Here is an 18204-nt window from a genome sequence, read left to right as displayed (position 1 = left end):
AATTATTGCATTATTATTATACATGTTTTAAAATATATAGTTAATTAGGAGGGCAATGATTGATTGTTGAATATACTTATCATCACATATATCTTTAATGGACTAAAATGTTGCATTTTCTCTGCAGATATCACACTACAGAAAGAAAGTCAGGAAGGAATTCCACTCCAGACCCAGAATCAGGAACCTCTAAAACCTCAGGAAAATATATCACGACCCATCCACAACCCCTTAGTTTTAAAAACCAATTTTGAGGAAGAAGAGGAAATAGATGAACAAAATGGTTAGTAGACATTTACTCAGGTTTATAATGCGCATTCACAAACCTCACAACATTTTTTACATATGTGTTTAACTATAGAGGTTTACGATGAAATACATAAGGCAGATTTTGCTGAGAACATAACTTTAATTGTATTAAACAAATTTAATTCGTTATATTCTAATTTGTTCTATGTCTAACATATTTATGATCATTTGAATTGGAAATTTTTTGTTGTATGATGGCTGGGAGACATGTCTGATGCTTACGTATATACAGGTATATATGTTAGTATATATAGAGAGAGATACTAATAAGCTCCCTTTTTTATATATAACTTTCTAAAACACATTGATGCACATGTGTTTGTTTATATACATATGTATTAATAATATATTAGCTTCACATTTAATCCTTGAGTTACAGAGATCTATGTAATAGTTAATAATCTATAAAGCACCATCATCTGCATTATTCTAGGTCATCCTCACCAGAGTATGAACAGGTTTAGAACCAAGATCTTTGCAGTTTAGTTCATCCTTTGCCTACCATATCAACCCAGCACAGTGGTGCCAGAAAGTGTGTATATACAAGATAAACATGAAGAAAAATAAACTTTCACTCTGTCTTTGTGCTGGAATGTGTCCTTCTGTGGGCTACAGGCTGCCATAGTTTCTGTGCTTAGGAATACACAGAGCTACTTATTACTGTTTCTGTGTACTGCAGCTCCATGTCTCTCATGCCTACATCAATCTCCAAATAAACATACACCATCTCAACATTGAGTCTATACATTCAGTGTCTCATTTCAAAGTACATAATACATAGTCCTTTCTTTTCTCTTGACTAATTCTTTTTAAAACTTAAAATGTAGCAACTTGAAACTATTACTAGTATGTAAAATTATTGACTTTAAACATATAAAAACATAATCTATCCATGAGAACAATATTTGGGGTTTTTCTTTCTAGTTTATAAATTTTCAGATTATTTGGCTTTGGGAAAATTTAATTTAAAAAATGTATCCTATAGATGCTTCTAGTTTATGGACAAAGACTCCTGAAGAAATTGAAGAAAAAAGAGCAATTAAGGAGATGTGTTATAAATCTGGTAAGAAATCAAACATTTTTTGTATTTTATAATACTTGATGTGATCAGTATACTAACCATTACTTTTCTTATGGTTGATTAGGAGAATACTACAGATTTCATACTCCTCCAGATATTTCATCCTCGAAAAGTGTGGCCCCTACAGTAGAAAAAGAGTCAGAAAAGCCTTTGGAAAGTGGCAGTGAATTGCAAGAAGGTAAGAAATGAAAAGGCAGCATTCATAGTGATATATAAGAGATACTTGGTGTGATAGACTGAATTATTTAGTATGATGTACAGAAGAATAAATTGATAAACAATACATTGTAGTTGATAGCTAGAAGAAAGTGTTTGTATTGGATGACCCAAAGCTGCTATTAATGGGATTATGTTATCCTAGAGAAATGACAGAATGAATAGACTTCATAACACACAATGACACTACACACTCCATGGAGTAATCCTGTAAATAATTTGCTTTTACCATTTTATTTGTCTTTGAGATAAATCACCCCTGTGAAAGAGGTCTAGATTTTTCTTTCTGAATAGAAAAGTAAGCCTAGCCCAAGAAGAACAGATTACAGAATGACGCTAGCGGCAGGACAAAGATTATTTGGTCATTGAATGAGAGTCTTCTGTGGACCAGGCTATTTCAGGGGCCGTGCTGGTGGACAAATCAAAGGCTCTGTGTTTTATGGCGCTTACTTTTGGAGAATCTGATTTATTGTGGATGAACCTCCACAAGATGTGCAAGTCTGTTTGTGGCGAACTATTCAAACGTGTGGCGGTAGGTGGCAGCAACACAGCATCAGATGGAGAAGAGTCTGCAAGACTTGGGAGCCATATAGGGAAGGACAGATCGCAAGTCTGCACTACTCAGAGGAGAAAAAACAAAAGGAAACTAAAACAAAAGAAGAAAATAAGTTGACAATGAACATTATACATGGCATATTATGAAGACTATTATATGTACTTTTGCTTTGTATTATGCTTTCAAGGCTTTTATTTTTAACTAGTTTCAGTTAATTCCTGTATACCCTTCACCTATATTTCCTTCAGATATTAGCATTTTACCATATTTGAATTTTCACTATCTCTAAATATACACATTATTATAATTTTCTGAACTGTGTGAGAGAACGTTATAGAAATGATATCACTTTTATTTTGCATAACTGTAGTATAAATATAAAAATCAGAAAATTACCACTGCTACAATATCATTTATAACCTTCTTTTACCACGAATTTTACCAATTATACCATTAATGTCCTTTATAGTAAAATTAATTTTTCCCCGGTCTAGGATTCAATCCGTAATCATTTTTTTGGATTAGGTTATCATGTCTCTTTTATTCTGTTTTTGTTTATTTTAGAAGAAAATTATCTAGAAGTGCATGGGGAAAGCCGAGAGTATTATTTAATTATCAGCATAATTAGCATTTTGTAGTGTTAATACGTTTTATCTGATTGTTCGTGGTGAACAGATAAAATCAAAAGCAATATTACAAAATTCATTATATGAGAAACATATCAAACTAAATATATTATGTACATACAGTAGCGTTAGATAGCTTAAACATTTTTAATTGCCATTGAATAAATAATCCAAATAGGAGAATATACTTGCCTACTTCTTTGTTGAAATTACAGAATTTAAAACTCATATATTTATTAATTTATTGTTTATCAGATCACTGTTCAAACAATACTTGCATTAACTTGAAAGCTTTTTTACTTTCATCGTGAATTCTACCATAAATTTCTTATTCAAGCATCTAATAATTTCTGGAGAAATTATTTTTCTTCTTCTTATTTCTAGGAGATAGTCTTACAGTTCCGACAAAATTTAGCCAATATGAAAGGCAAGGTGAAATAAAAACATCATTGCATAGGAAACCAGGGACTGACATTGCTGCCTCTGAAAATGGAGGTAAGTTAATTTATTACTGATTGACTGAATCTATCACCACATAATAAATGTCTGAATTTTATCTTTTACAACTAATTTTTCTTTTTTTGATCATGTCATGTTTAACACAGGGAGTTGGAGGTACATCACAAAATCAGTTGCTTTCAGAGACTAAAATCTCTACCAAAAACCTTGCGTGAATTTGTGTTCAGTGTGTAAGACATTCCATTTTCCATATTTTAATGAGAAACCTGATGTGTGTGTGCCCGTGTGTGTGTGTGTGTGTGTGTGTGTGTGTGTGTGTAGGCTTGACTCCAGACTGTAATGAATTCAGGTGTCATGTACGTGCTGTAATATACTATAACAGAGCTGTAAATGAAAGAGGCACTTAACAAGTCATTTGAATAAGTCTGCTTTAAAGTAGCTGTATTCAAATATATATCACGTGTGCCAACACATCACATTATAACTGTGTATTATAGCTTAAATATTTTGGAACTGCTTTTTAGCATAAACATGTTGGAAAATCAATCCTTTGACTGGAAATTTCAGGCATTTGTTTTAAAAATATATAGAGAGTTTGTGGGGAGATTGAAAGGTGTGGCTGGTGGGAACAATGTGCATGAAGGTCAGGAAGGGAGTTGAGAGCAGGTATCAATAAGGATTAGTATATTTTAGGCATATTGGTGATACTTTCTGCTGTCCTGGTATCAGCCATTTTCTTCGGTGTATGCTTTTTTTTTTTTTCTGGTGCTAAAGTAATTTGATTCTTTCTTCTTTCTTATATCTGCAGCATTTTAATCTAGCTGGCATTGTTTGGTGGCCTTGAAGCAATAAGTTTAGCTGCAAATTAGAAACCCTGGTAGTTTCTCCCATTGGAGTTCCCACTGTCTATATAACCTATATAAGTGGGATCCACTTAACCTGAGCAATTTTAATTGAACATTCTATTGAAATATTATTAAATCTAATTGCCTTTTAGTTAATAAAAAGTTATTTTCAACCATTGGTAAATTAATGATTTCATATAAAAGTAAACTTTCCTTCAATTTTGACATTAGTAATATATTCCCTACTTTGTTGGGTGTTAGAAAATGTGAGAATGTCATACAGTCATTAGCCTATCTACCATTCTTTTGGTATGATTGCTCAACCAGTTTATTACTATAATATTGTTATAAATTATTATCATAAACTGGTTGAACAACCATACCAAAGGATGTTAAAAAAATTCCATCACCTGGCATTCTAGATTCTGGCATAGTTAGGCTTATTGATTTTCCAGGCATCATTATGCTCTCTGTGTTACTAGATAAAGGAATCTTCTGGGGATATGTATATGATAGATATATCTAAACATATTCAGACCCCTGTATTCATAAGACATCTTTAAAATGAAGACGATCAAAAACTGAAATTATAATTAATGAGTTAGTGTTCAATTTCAAGAAAAATACTTGAGGTATTGTCTTAATATTATTTTAATGTGTTATACACTTTAATAAAGTTCACAGATCTGGAGTGAATAGCTTGTTAAAATTTTACGTGTGTATGTATCAGTATAACAATATTTATGGTACTCCAGATGGCTCCTTCTCTCCAAGTCAGTAGTCTTCTCCCAATGGTAACCACTACTTTGCTCACTCTTACTATAGGCTAATTTTGCATTTTTTGACGTTTATATAACTGGAAATATACAGTTTGAACTCTTTTAGTTTGGATTCTTTTACTTAATGCTCTTTTTATGAGACTGATCCATGCTGTTGATTGTAGCAGTAGTCTTTTTACATTGCTGTAAATATCTATAGACAGATAGACATATACTGCATATATATACACATATCTATATATAAGATGTATACTATATATATGTATGTATATATAAAGACATGGGCATTCATTCTCTCTTTATAGTATATACATATACACACAGTTGATACACACACAAACCCACACACAGTTGTTTCTTGTTATTCCTGGTAGCTATGTTCTATAAAGCTGACATGAACACTGAATTAGCAAACACTGAACCATTGCTCCTTGAGGAAATACGTACACACACACATATACATACATCTCACAGAGATTATAATCTTAAATCGTAGAAATTACTCAACCTGGTATATTCTGTTTTCTTTATTTAACAAAAGAGAAAATAAAGTTAAGAAGTGTTAAGTGACTCTCCTGGGGTTTCCCCACCGACAAGCCTCAGAACTTGAATTGAGATCCCTTCCACCTCTCCCCAGAGTCAGAGCTTCTTGCACTGTGCTGTGCTGCCCCCTCCTGTCTCCAGCCATTCTCTGGTCATCTCTGTATGAACTGAAATGAGAATGCTGAGCATTGCCATTGTTGGACCTCAGCTAGAAATGTGTGGGTGTAACAACTCAAAATTTTCACCACTCTTTATATGTTTGTAAACAAATAAACAAACAAAAAACAAGGCAAGAAAGCACCATGAGTATCGATATTGGGATTTTGGCGAACAAGGTTTCCAGTTTGGGACTATTGTTAATATGCTTGTACATGTCTTCTAAAGGCCATAAGCACTCTTTTTCTTTGAGATAAGCTTACTCTGTACCCTAACCCACAATGAGAATTTTCAGTCCTTTAACTTTAGCCTTTCTGGTGGGTGGCTAGTGGTACATCTTTGTAGTTTTAATTTGTATTTCCCTGATGACTCATAATGTTGAGCACCTTTTCATAAACTTATTGGCCATTTTGACTTTCTCTTTTGTCTGGGGCATTTTTAAGTCCCTAGTCCATCTTAAATGTTTTTTTTTTCTTATTGATTTCTCTAGATAAATCTGGATACTTTCTGCCAACCTACTGTCCTGCTCACTAATTCTCTTTCTCTCGGCTCTTCAATCCATATTTTAAATTCTAAATTTCTGTTTGACCTTTTTATTAATTTTCTACTTAAATTCTCTATCAGTTCTCTATTTTGATAATGTTCCTGTTATTTTTTCCAACTTCTTGTTTGATAACAGTTGGATATCTCTCACTTTCCTCAGGTTTTTGCTCATTTGTTCTGTCTAACTATGCCCTTCTAATATTTTATTTGCTACTGAACATTATAGATAAAAATTACATAATGTATGAATGATGTTGTTTTTTAAGAGAGAAACTTTTCTTCTGGCAGCAGCTAGACTATCAGCTGGTCACTTAATTCTGTGAAAGACTGGTTTTGGGCTTTATTAGGGATGATACATTATTTTTCATTTCTTTGAAGGTGTAGTCCTCATTCCTAGGATATGACCTTTACCACTACAGCATTGCTTTACTGGGTTATCAACTGAGACATGGGGTGTTCACCAAGATATCTCTACTCTGGTGAGGCTTCTGTGCCAAATTTTACCTCACAAGCAGTATGTAGATGCTGAAATCTCTGACCAGTTTTTAACCTCCCAGATGCTGTTTTGCTTAATTCCTAGGGTTCCATTATGTATATGAAAAATGTGGGAGTCGGGTAACAACCTAAAGGGAGTTTTAGTTTTATGTCTATTTCAAGGGAACTTCTTTGTTGTTCTTCCTTTTTCATTTCCTGCCTCAAGTTCAAGCCAATTAGACAGTCCCAGACTTTTGGCTCTTTTTTACCTCCTTGGTGTCACTTTCTGCTTGTTATTTCCTTACATGATGAACTGGACATGCTTTCAGCGAGGGATCTGTAGTGAGTGTGGAGTGTAACTCCTTCAGGGAAGAAAACCAGGGTAAATGTGAACATACAATTGATTTTGTGTCCCTCCATTGCTCTCAGGGATTACACTAGCATGCATTGGGTTGTTTTCCAATCAGTGTGTTTTGGCATTTCATAATTGGTTTTGGGATGAAATTTATTCTGATAAGAGCCATTTTTGTCATGGCAGAAACCAAAATTTTTTTTTTAACCTTTTCATCACTGGTTTTGCGTAAGCTCCTTGAGGCCAGGAACTGTATATAATCAATCGCTATAGATAAATATCTGTAGTAAAATGCCTGGCACATTATGTGTACTCAGTAAATACTTGTAGAATAAATGATGATATGTTAAAATGCATTGAATGACTGGGTGAATGTAGACATATTTATAAAATTTACAGTTAACTGGAAGTTAATTTGTTGGAACAATTAGCCATATCTTACAGGGTAACGTCAAACAATAATAAACATACATTCTTACATTTAGTTACAAAACATTAAATAGTGGCTTTTCTTTGAGTTGGGGAAACCCAACATGATGGAGTTTGTGAGGGGAAGATATAGTGGGTTTTTTGGCCACAATGTTTCACAACAATTTAGGAGTTTTCACTAGACGGTAAACTCACATTGGATTATTAGAAGTAGTATGGAAAGATAGTTAAATGCTATTTAAAGTACTCAGTAGCGGGTCTGATACCTAGAAAATTACTCCATGAATGGCAAATATTATTATACTAGTTTCGCTGATTTCTCCACAACTTAGTTCACATTTGGGTGTCATTTTTAAATAAGGTTATTTGACATAAATATGTTATGCTAAGAAAAGGTAACTTGTACAGTAAAGGAATTTGGAATTTTGTATGTAAAGTTTAAAGCAACTATGAATATTTATTCTGGAAAATAGAAGACCTCGGGGAAACATGAAAACTGCTTTAAGATATCTGAAGATTTTATATGGAAGATAAATTACATTTACTTTGAGTATCTCTAAAGGGTGGGACTAAAGAGTATTATAAATTAAGGAAAATTTTGTTTGTTGACTCTGAATTTTCTTGCAATTATTTGTATGTAAATTTACATACTGTGTATTCATATACATATATATTGATACACATATATTAATCTAAGCATATAAATGTATGGAGACAGGTATGGTATCACTGAGAAGTATCCAAACAAAGGTGGACAAAAGGGGTGTTGTAGAAAATGTTCCTGTATTGAAAGGTAGTTTGTATCACTTTCTGCCATCATTACCACTGACAGTAAGGTTTTGTCATAGGAGGTGACTGTTATGTTCCACAGAGGATCATGTTTCTTGGAGTAGATGAAAATGAAGCTTTAATGGAAGAGAAAGAAATCACCATATCAAAATTTTCAAATACTAAAGGTAATGAATTATTATATAATTTTGATTCATTTGTAATTTGGCTAGATGAGTTAATGATAACATTGCTTGTTATAAAAACCAGTGTAAGAGGAATGGTAATAAATCAACATATACACTGAATAGGAATCAAGAGCTCTAAGGTTCCAGTCCTGGCTCTGTCCATAATTGTATGACCATGACAATTTTTCCTGATCTGAAAAATGGCCTGTTGAACTGTATAATTTCTAGGAGTATTGCTAGTTCTAAAGTTACTGGCTCTCTTAACTGTAATACCAAGTCCTTTAATATATAATGTCAGTATAAATTAATTTTCTTAGAAAATATTTTGAAAATCTTAAAGAGTTTAATCTTGAAAAGACTTCTGTATTTTATACCTGTTGCTAACACTAGTCTATGAATAATCAAGACATATGATAAAATACATTCTCTATAGTTTTACACTACCTTTAACGGTGCTTAGAATCCACCATCTGGTATCTCTCTGCTGAGTGCCCCTCAGTCACAGACTAAAAATACAGCTGTCCTGTAATTAGGGAGCTTCACATACTCTCAATCAAAATGTAAACCCATTTTATCTACTATCTCTACCATTAAATATTCTCAAGCATAAGAAAGGGCACTAGTGATCAAATTATTTCTGCGGAAAATTGTAAATCTTTCTCTCATTTTCTCACTCAAAGATGGAAAGGTTTTGCCCAATTCATCAAAGAAACTCTTAAAGCTAATACTAATACAGTAGCCGCCAGCTATGTATGACTGTTTAAGTTAAAGTTGAATAAAATAAAAAAATCAGTTTTTCATTGGCAGTAGCCACATTCCATGTACTCAGTAGTCACAGGAAGCTAATTGCTGCCATACTGAACAGCACAGATTTAGAACATTTTCATCATTGTGGAAAGCCCTACTAAGGAGTTCTGCTCCAAAGCATGTAACAGGAAGTTAGTTCTGCTCCAAAGCATATAACGAGTTAAAGTTGTTACATTTAAAATATGTTCAGAACCCCAACTTAAATGGGACCATTCAATGTAAAAATTTTAAAACTTCTGTATGGAGATATTCAAAATATTGCCACAATTTTTAATTTACATATTGAAAATAATGGCTATAGTTTCAGAGTTTTGTTTTGTTACTGATGACATTTGGAAATCCATGTGGCAATTAGGGAATGTTAATGATGCTTTCCTCACAATGAACTAACATATATATTATTTTAAAGAACTGTTCCCATCATGTAATGTCTGAATAGTGAAATACCAACTGAAATGTTTTTTTAAAACTAATATTGACGTTTTATTTTCTTAATTTGCTTTAAAAGATGACAAGGACAGTCCTCATCCAAAGCGTTCCCTAACTACCCGACTAGTACCTACAACGCATGTATTAAATGCTACTGAGAATATCAGTATGAAGTGCAGAGAGGATCCCTCTTCAAGTGAGACATTAGTTCTATCACTTTTGGCCTTAGATATATTTGTCTTACCATGGATTTGTATTGGTTATTTAAAACAGAATTTTAAAAAAGAAAGAAAAAAAGGTTTCAAAATTATTCAGAACTAAGAATTAAAGACACAATATCCTCTACTAACTGACAATGAACTGTGATGTAGGTCCTAGTGCATTATATGCTTTCCCACTAGTTTAATTTGGGTCTTAAAATTAATAATATACTATCTTTTTGGAAGATTCACTAGCATAACATTTTAAATTTCACCCGTAGTGGAATAATCCATTGACGGCTTTTTATTATGTTTTGGATTATTTTTTATTAGTTTGGCTTCTCCTTGACATTCGGTTCAATGAACTACTTCTCTTGATACAGTTAAGACTTGTGAATCTTCCTGATCCCTTCCCTTCTTTCTTTTCTTCCTTATTTTATGCATTGCACCCCTAAAATATTCTTGGATCACAGCCTGACACTGATAGGAATAATTGTGATTTGCCCCCAAGAAGCCCAGTTTAGTAGCACTTGTTAAAAATATGGATTCCAAATCATTGGACTGGCAGCTTGGGAGTAGGGCAGGGGCATGATGTTTGAGGAAGGGACAGTGAATCAGATCTTTATTGAGGGATTAAAGCTTAAACTGAGAGGGCACAAAAAGATTTATTAGTCTACTGTAGAAAACTAGCATAATCTACACTGTACATTTGGTGATCAGTTTCTCTTTGCAGTGGTCACTTGTGATTTTTCAGAAGCACCACACAGTGAAGTGACAGAATGCTCCCTCTACAAAATTGTTTAAAAATTCTCTGGAGATATGTACCATAGAAATTCCTGAAAAATTGAGAATATGTATAAAATTTTTGATGTGAAAATATGCAAATAAAAAGTGAAAATTTAATGTTCTTAGAATGTACAAATTCTGATTACTTAATCTTGACCAAAGTCTCTGTACACCCAACTTAAGACCTTAAAAGAATAAGGTAAAATTCACTGAAAGTATTTGACGCTAATACAACTTCTTAAGAAGTAGTGGTTTGGCTAAAAAGTACAAAAAGATTCGTGTGGAAAATAATGATTCTAAAACTACTTAAAAATAGCATTATAATGATATTTATAATTATATATTTTGAATGCAATTTTATGTTCCTTTAAAAGAATCCACACATTCCTTTGGAGAAAATTATTTTTCTTTAAGGAAATCTACTTATTGAAGGTTATCTCATCAATCTACTTCCAAGATAGATTTTTTTGTCACTTAAAAATAAATCACCTTTTGTTCTAAAAAGTAAAGTATTAAGGTAGTACATTTATTTTTTACTCTTGCTTGACATGTGAATGCACAGATATGTAATTATCATCTACAGTAATTTTAAAGATAAAAGCATCTCTTAAAAAACTGTAAAATTTGTATCTTTTCTAAGTGAATGATGTCCAGCCAAGGAAGCCTCATTTTAAAGGTGTGAAAAAAAGAAAATGGATTTATGATGAACCAAAGAACTTTCCTGGCTCTGGAATGCAGAGAGGTAAAGTGTCCATATATTTGATATTTCTAAATTGTAATTTTAAAAGAGAGTAAATATCAGATATCTTCTACCTGAAAAACAAATTACTGTCATGTGACATAGTTGTTACTTTAGGTGTCAACTCAACTTCTCTAAACTCCATTATTTTGGCTTCCATTATGCCATCAAGTACTTACAGTGCGATATGTCATTTATGGGTGTGAAACCAGCCTGTTTTATTCATCACTCCCTCCTGCCTTTCTTTACAGCAGTAAAGACCCCAAGTCCCCAAAATAAAATGAGTTACCATCGCAATAATAAAAATCGAAATACTGAGAATGCATCCTATGTTCATGTTCAAAGAGATGCCGTCAGGAGTGTCTCGTTGAATGCACCTCCCCGCAGCAGGCCCACACAGGCGTCCTACAATAAAGTCCATGTTAACAAGGAACCCAAACCCAACCTCAGTCCAGGTGAGAGGTCCTTTTTTGATGTGGTTTACTCTTATCTGTGGTTTGCATTCCCATGGAATTTTCTGATGGCTTGGCTAATCTTCACTGCTATCTACTCCCCTCTTATTTTTGCTGACCATCACCACCATAGAAACTAGTGAGGAGATTTCTTCCATGTGCACTCCTGCACATGATTTAAGAGATGTGGAAGAAAACTCATGTTGTGTGCAGATGACTTCACATTGCACCTCCCTAAAGTGCTTTTTTTTTTCTTTTATCAGAGCACTGCACTTTGTTCCCCCTGGACAGCTTCATGTCACTCTGGAGGATTGTTTTTAAATGGCTGACATTTTCTTTTTCCATTAACTACATTGTTCAATTATCACCGTCAGACTAGTGCCTTGACATTTCTGTAGGCCTTCATGATTGTTTTCTGAAAGGGTTAGTTCGGGGATTAACTGCCATGTTTTTGACAACCTCTCATCCCTCTCACCATGTATAGATTGCTTCTAAATCATTTCATCATGTAATAGGCAAAGTCATAGTATATGTCAGGAAGTACAAGGGTACCAGGGAGAAGAGAACCAAATCTCTTTTTCTTCCTGTTTCTCAGATGGATTTTGCTCTTTTGAAGTTGAGTTTCATTTCTTTCAACTTAACAGAATGCTGCTCAATTCTAAATGATTTCATGTTTGTATTTTTCCTTGTTCATGGTCTGATTAGTGGAGTTCTGAATATTTTGTACTTTTGGAAGCATAAGACTATATCTTTCTTAGTTTCTTTTACAATTTAAGAAATATATACATATAGTAGGTGTATATAAACATTTTGTTTATGGGTACATAGTAGGTGTTTCTTATACAATTTAAATAGACATTTGCATTATTTGAGTTATTTTTCTCTTTTCTTTAGAATAGAATGATATAGGCATGTGTATATGCAGATCAGGATATTCTTAGGTGAAACTGGCTTTTAATTTTATTACTATTATTTTATTATTATTATTATTATTATTATTATTATTGTTTAACAGCAAGTGGATGGCTGTGAAGAATACAGTGAGTACTAAAACAGTTGACAATGTCTAGATTTGTGTGAAGGTGCCAGAGTTTATACTCTGTATTTCTTTTGCACCACTAGTGCAAATGTCAACACAAGAGAAAAGCAAATTATTGGTATTGTGGATCATGTTTGAGAACACAGCTGCATAGTAATATTTGAAAACACAAACATAACATTGTTAGATAGTATTAGAAATATAGCTATATCAGAGAAAAATAAGTATTGAAGGACCAGGTCAGGGTATAAATGCTTTGGCTGTCTGGGGTAGTGAGTTCACTACCTCATCATGCCACTTACTGCAACCATGGAAGTCATTTCATGGAAGGACACAGGACTTGGGCTGTACCTCATAGTTTCACAGTTTTTAAATAAAAGCCCTAAGAAACATTAGCAGAACTTATGTAAAACTATGATGAAGCAATGCAGTGAAAATTTTTATTACATTTAGATATCATACTCTCCTGTATCTTACCTTTATTTGAAGCATTGAACAGCCAATTAATAATCTGTAACCATGTTCACTTATAACTTAAATTGCCTTAATAAACTCACTTGTATCCCTGTTGACTTAGCTTTGAAATGGAAAAATAAATTACTTAGAGAATAGCTTCACACCTGAGATATTTATAACTTTAATACACCCTTGGAATATGGTTTTAAAGTTATAAAATATTTAACCCTGGATTTTTTTCCCTCAGACAAATATATGTCAACATCATATAATGGTTCAGCCTGGCGAAAACGAATTCCTTTTTCAAAAACATATTCAAAAAGTGAAAAGATATATCCAGGTAACTATTTATAAGTGGTTTTACTGTATTATGCAATTCTGAAAATGAATAAGTTTTTAAGTGCAAGGAATATTTTAGAAAACATGAAGATAAATAAAAATTTCAAGATATATATGCACATTTAATTACTTGGAGTTTAGTAGTTATCTTGTCTACTGGTAATTTAATTCAACTGTTTTGCTGTGTTCCTCTTTGCCTATTTTTATGTGTTACCAGACAAGGTTTTTATACAGTTCTCTCCTGGGCAACAAACAGTAATTGCAGCAATTACGTAATATGTTAAGATGGATTTTTTGCTGTGCTACATAGCAAATACATTAAACTGTGTCTTAACACAAGACATTAAGGCTTTGCTATGTCTACCATAGACAAATATTGGCTGGTACAGACTGACAGGACATCCAAGATGAAATTTCTCAGCCAATAGGTTCTGAGGGACTGTGGTCTCGCCCTGTCCTCTGGGAGGCTGGGGATCCTTGGAACCTCCTCAGGGTAGAGGTTTGTAATAACCCTGACCTCAAGTTGTTCTTTTGCTAAACAGCTTGGTGTTTTCTTCCAGACTGTCCTGGGCTGGTTCAGTGGGTTTGGAAATCCACACAGGATAAAATGCTTTCAATTACATCTCAGACAATTGAACGTTTCAAAAAAAGTTCCAGTTAGGGAAATCCTACTGACTACAACTGTGACTCAAGGCATGGATCTGTGTTATATGTTTATATACTGGGACATCTGTTTTCCTTGTATCCCCCATCTTTCCCAAATCATACTATGCACAAGAGAACTCTGTTGCAGTGCTATTTAATTGATTATACTTTCCCTTAACTTTGTGTGAATTTTCACATTATTGCACTGAATTTGGGGGATGGGAAAAGAGGTGAGAAGTTGATGAATATCCTCAGTGACGCTTGTTGAGCTCTACAGCCTTTTCTCCCATGGTCCTCTTATGAGCAAGGTGATATTTGGAGTATTAAAGGATGTGCTCCTTCCTTATCCCCGTCTTAATGACTTCTCTTGTCTTTCAGTAGCCTTCTCCCCTACCATTCCAGATAGTTAAACAATAATTACAGAAGGATATTTGGGAAAGGAAGGGTCACTTCAGCACATAATATATGTGCCATCTATATCTACCTGTGAATCTATGCATCCAGGCATGGCTGCATTGCAGTTCCTAGATACAATCTGGGGAAGAAAGCTTTGAGGAAAAAATTTGCAATGTTATCTGGGCTAGGGGGAAGGCAAGTCATGTCTAATATGAGGGGGCTGGAGACAGCTTCTTGAGATTTTCAAGTGCAAGTTTACATGGGAGACCACCTCACATTCCTGTGAGCCTCAAGTAGGAGTTTGTGGGAGGGAAATGAAGTCTTCTGGCTGGGATTAAAAGGATAAGCACCAGAAAGAGGCTCTTGTTGAGCCATATTGGGATGGGGTGGTATTTAGCTGTAATCTCAATAGATTGTTTCTGCCAGAGAGTCAAGGAGAAACTGAGCCAGCATCCACTGACCAAAACTTTGTTAATTAAAGTTTTATGGTCTGAGGACTAGCTGCAATGACATCACCTGGAAGCGTTTTAGAAATGTAGAATCTCCATCTCAGATCTGATGAATTAGAATTTGCATTTTAACAACATTCCCAGGTGATTAGGATACACGTTAAATTTCACGAAACCTTAGACTGGCTATCTAGGCCACCATTAAAGAAAAATAAGAGCTCAGCACAGGGCCCACCCATGTCAAGACTGTTGAAATTATATTCTCTTACTAGCTCTCTCACAACCACCACCATTCTTTCCTGTTCCACTTCCAGAAATTAGGATCAGTAGCAGGGAGGTGGAGTACAGAGAAAACCCTGAGAAAGAATTTTAAATCTGAATGTGACTGAAATTTAAAAGTGAGGTGCCTAATAAATCAGTGAATTGGACTGAATTTACATGCAAAGGAAGAATGAGGACCTGAGAAATTAAATAGATTTTACAATGAAATCATTTGTTTTCTTATTTTCTTTTGATTAGGAAATGCATAACCTCAAAATGGTTATTCTTCCCAATTGCTGTCATCACCAGAATAGGAAGAGAGAGATCACCTTAGGTTTCTTCCTGCACATATTCTTGCTAGGTCACAGAGCAGCAATTTCAACCTTTCCCAGGGGACAGATGGACTGCTGGAGGAAAGGAGGCAGAAAACACAAGCTGGCATGAGTCTGTTCCTCTAGGGGGCTGGCAGCCAGGGCCGTAGAAGTGTAAATGGACAGGAGAAGCCTTTTGGAAAAATGTTGTTAGATACTGTGGGGATAATGCAATAATAGAGGAAAATGCATGTGTCTGTGGGAATTAGGGGCAGAAGATGAGGGCGACTAGAGATGCCATTCTCATCAGCGAGCCTCCCTTGAGGCCACATGTTCTTTGTAATAGGGATATTGCTGGTGTGAGTGGAGGTGCTTGTCTTCATATGATGGAGCCTTCCTTCTGTTCATTCTGCGTGTCCCATAGCACAGCCTTATATATGGTGTCACTTCCATCCTTTTCCACCCCTCCATCCAAATGCAAAACACAGTAAGCATCGAAAAGAAGTGGGCTATTTGAATGGCATCTTAAAATTTTATAAATTAAAACAATAAGATTAGCTTTTGCTTTTCCTTTAGATTTAATTAGCAAAAGAGGAACAAAATATCAGTGCACTAAACAAGAAAATAATTGAAATATTTTGTATATTTTGTTATTAGAGCCAAGAAGAAATGGGAGCAAGTAACCTGGAGGTTGAGAGAAGAGAAAAATGAGAAAAAAGTGCCAGACATCATCTGATTTACAATCAAAAATGAAAATTCAAAGAATGAGATACTCAAGTACTCTATGCTGTTTACTGGATAGCCAAAGATGATAAAAATGCAAATTCTGAAAATAAGATGCAGGAAGTACATTGTGCTCTTTCAAAACTGATAAAAATGCAAATTACAAACAGCTGCCAGTGTATTTATGTAGGTCTGGAATTCATTCCGTGCATTACTACAAACATTTTAATAAAATTTAAAAGTTTGACAATTGAAATCACTTCTTAATTGTAAACCAAGCTAGATTGCAGAGATTGAGAAGTAAAATTGTGCCTTTGATTTCTATTTTGCAATATTCCTTATGGAAGAAACTCACTTTTTATTTCTTTACCTGGATTTTAAGCTGGGCCCTCAGCAATGATAACACATAAAGTATAAATAAATTGAATGAAGCTCCAGCGTTACAGTTTGGTGATGAATATGTTAGAGGAATTCCAATAGAAATACACTTTAATGTGTGGTAGAAAGAGACAAAGATTGGTTTATTGTTCAGGACAGTTGTTAAACAATGTGTTTTAATTGGCAACTACAGAATCTGCTGAGGTGTGCTAGATTCAAACCAAAAAATAAACATTTTCCTACCATGAAAATAAAAATCATATGGTTATATTGGAGAAAAGGATGTATTTAAGAAAAAAAGTGAATAAATAACATGGTGTCCAAAATATCTTGGTGATATTTTAAGGAGTTAGTAACTCCAGAAGCATAAATATTTACAAGTGAAGAGAGACATCATTTGGAAACTAATTTTGATTTCTTTTTGGTCTTTTTAGAATTGTGTTTTGAATAGTACTTCTTAATTCAATTTTTAAAATTTTCCTCAAAATTAACCACCTGCAGTGACTGAAACAAAAACATAGAAATTTATTCTTTAAACTTAAAAACACATTTGAAAGCAATATAAGTAATTAACATTTAAAATGATGTTTTTGTAAGTTTGTAGCATTTATACTTCTGAGTTTATTAAAGCTTAGAAAATCACTAAGATTTTAGGATATCTCATACTTATATTTGCATGGATTTTGTGGTTATTGATATCTTTTTCAATATTTATTGGGGGGAGGGAATCAAGGCTCTTAGAAATATTTTATTTTAAAGCATCTTTTTATGATGTGGAGTAAAAAGCCCTAGTTTTTGGCTTCTAATGGTGCTCTGTGTATGCACTTTCAAGCACATGGAGATATAGTCATTTATTTTTTAACAAGGGAGAAGATATAAATAAAAACTGTGGGCTGGGTGCAGTGGCTCATGCCTGTAATCATAGCACTTTGGGAGGCCAAGGCAGTTGGATTGCTTGGGCTCAGGAGTTTGAGACCAGCTATGGCAACATGGTGAAACACTGTTTCTACCAAAAATACAAAAATTAGCTGGGCTTGTTGGTGCACATCTGTGGTCCTAGCTACTCGGGAGGCTGGAGTGGGAGGATCACTTGAATCTGGGAGGCAGGGGTTTCAGTGACCCAAGATTGTACCACTACATTCCAGCCCAGCCTGGGTGACAGAGTGAGACCCTGCCTCAAAAACCAAAAAACAAACAAACAATCAATAAATAAAATGAAAACCATGCCAGCAAAATACCTTGGTGAGATAGAGTTGAGAGGGATGTAAGAAAATAGCTGAGTTGACAGGCTGTCTAGATTGAAGCTGATGGGTGACATAATTCCATTTAATGAACAGATCTGTGTCCTTCTAAAACTTCAACTAGTTATGAAGAGGGAAAGGTTCTAGAAAGAAAATTCAAAAGACCTTCCTGAAATACAGATTCTCAGTGTATGTTTATTATATATTAAGTGCTGAAGAATCAATGAGG

At 34.1% G+C, this 18204-nt stretch overlaps 1 protein-coding gene across 2 annotated transcripts in view; it reads left to right on the top strand.

Annotated features, from left to right (window-relative positions):
* CUNH12orf50 (chromosome unknown C12orf50 homolog) overlaps window positions 1–16612 on the top strand; it is a 44768-nt gene extending 28156 nt beyond the window's left edge. The window contains exons 4-13 of one of the 2 annotated variants that reach the window (XM_037734965.1): window positions 128–283; window positions 1295–1372; window positions 1455–1568; window positions 3173–3283; window positions 8217–8324; window positions 9640–9756; window positions 11187–11288; window positions 11537–11740; window positions 13480–13572; window positions 16291–16466. In XM_037734965.1, coding sequence (XP_037590893.1) covers window positions 128–283; window positions 1295–1372; window positions 1455–1568; window positions 3173–3283; window positions 8217–8324; window positions 9640–9756; window positions 11187–11288; window positions 11537–11740; window positions 13480–13572; window positions 16291–16316 — 1109 coding nt within the window. In that variant the 3' untranslated portion in view covers window positions 16317–16466. Of the gene's footprint in view, window positions 1–127; window positions 284–1294; window positions 1373–1454; window positions 1569–3172; window positions 3284–8216; window positions 8325–9639; window positions 9757–11186; window positions 11289–11536; window positions 11741–13479; window positions 13573–16290 lie in introns of both variants that reach the window. The other variant, XM_017518665.2, reaches the window with a different exon arrangement.
* The last annotated feature ends 1592 nt before the right edge of the window (window positions 16613–18204 follow it).

The sequence above is a fragment of the Cebus imitator genome, unplaced genomic scaffold, assembly GCF_001604975.1.
Source record: "Cebus imitator isolate Cc_AM_T3 unplaced genomic scaffold, Cebus_imitator-1.0 Scaffold695, whole genome shotgun sequence".
Lineage (NCBI taxonomy): Eukaryota > Metazoa > Chordata > Mammalia > Primates > Cebidae > Cebus > Cebus imitator.
Note: the sequence above shows the minus strand (reverse complement) of the source record. Positions and strands in the feature narration are given on the sequence as shown.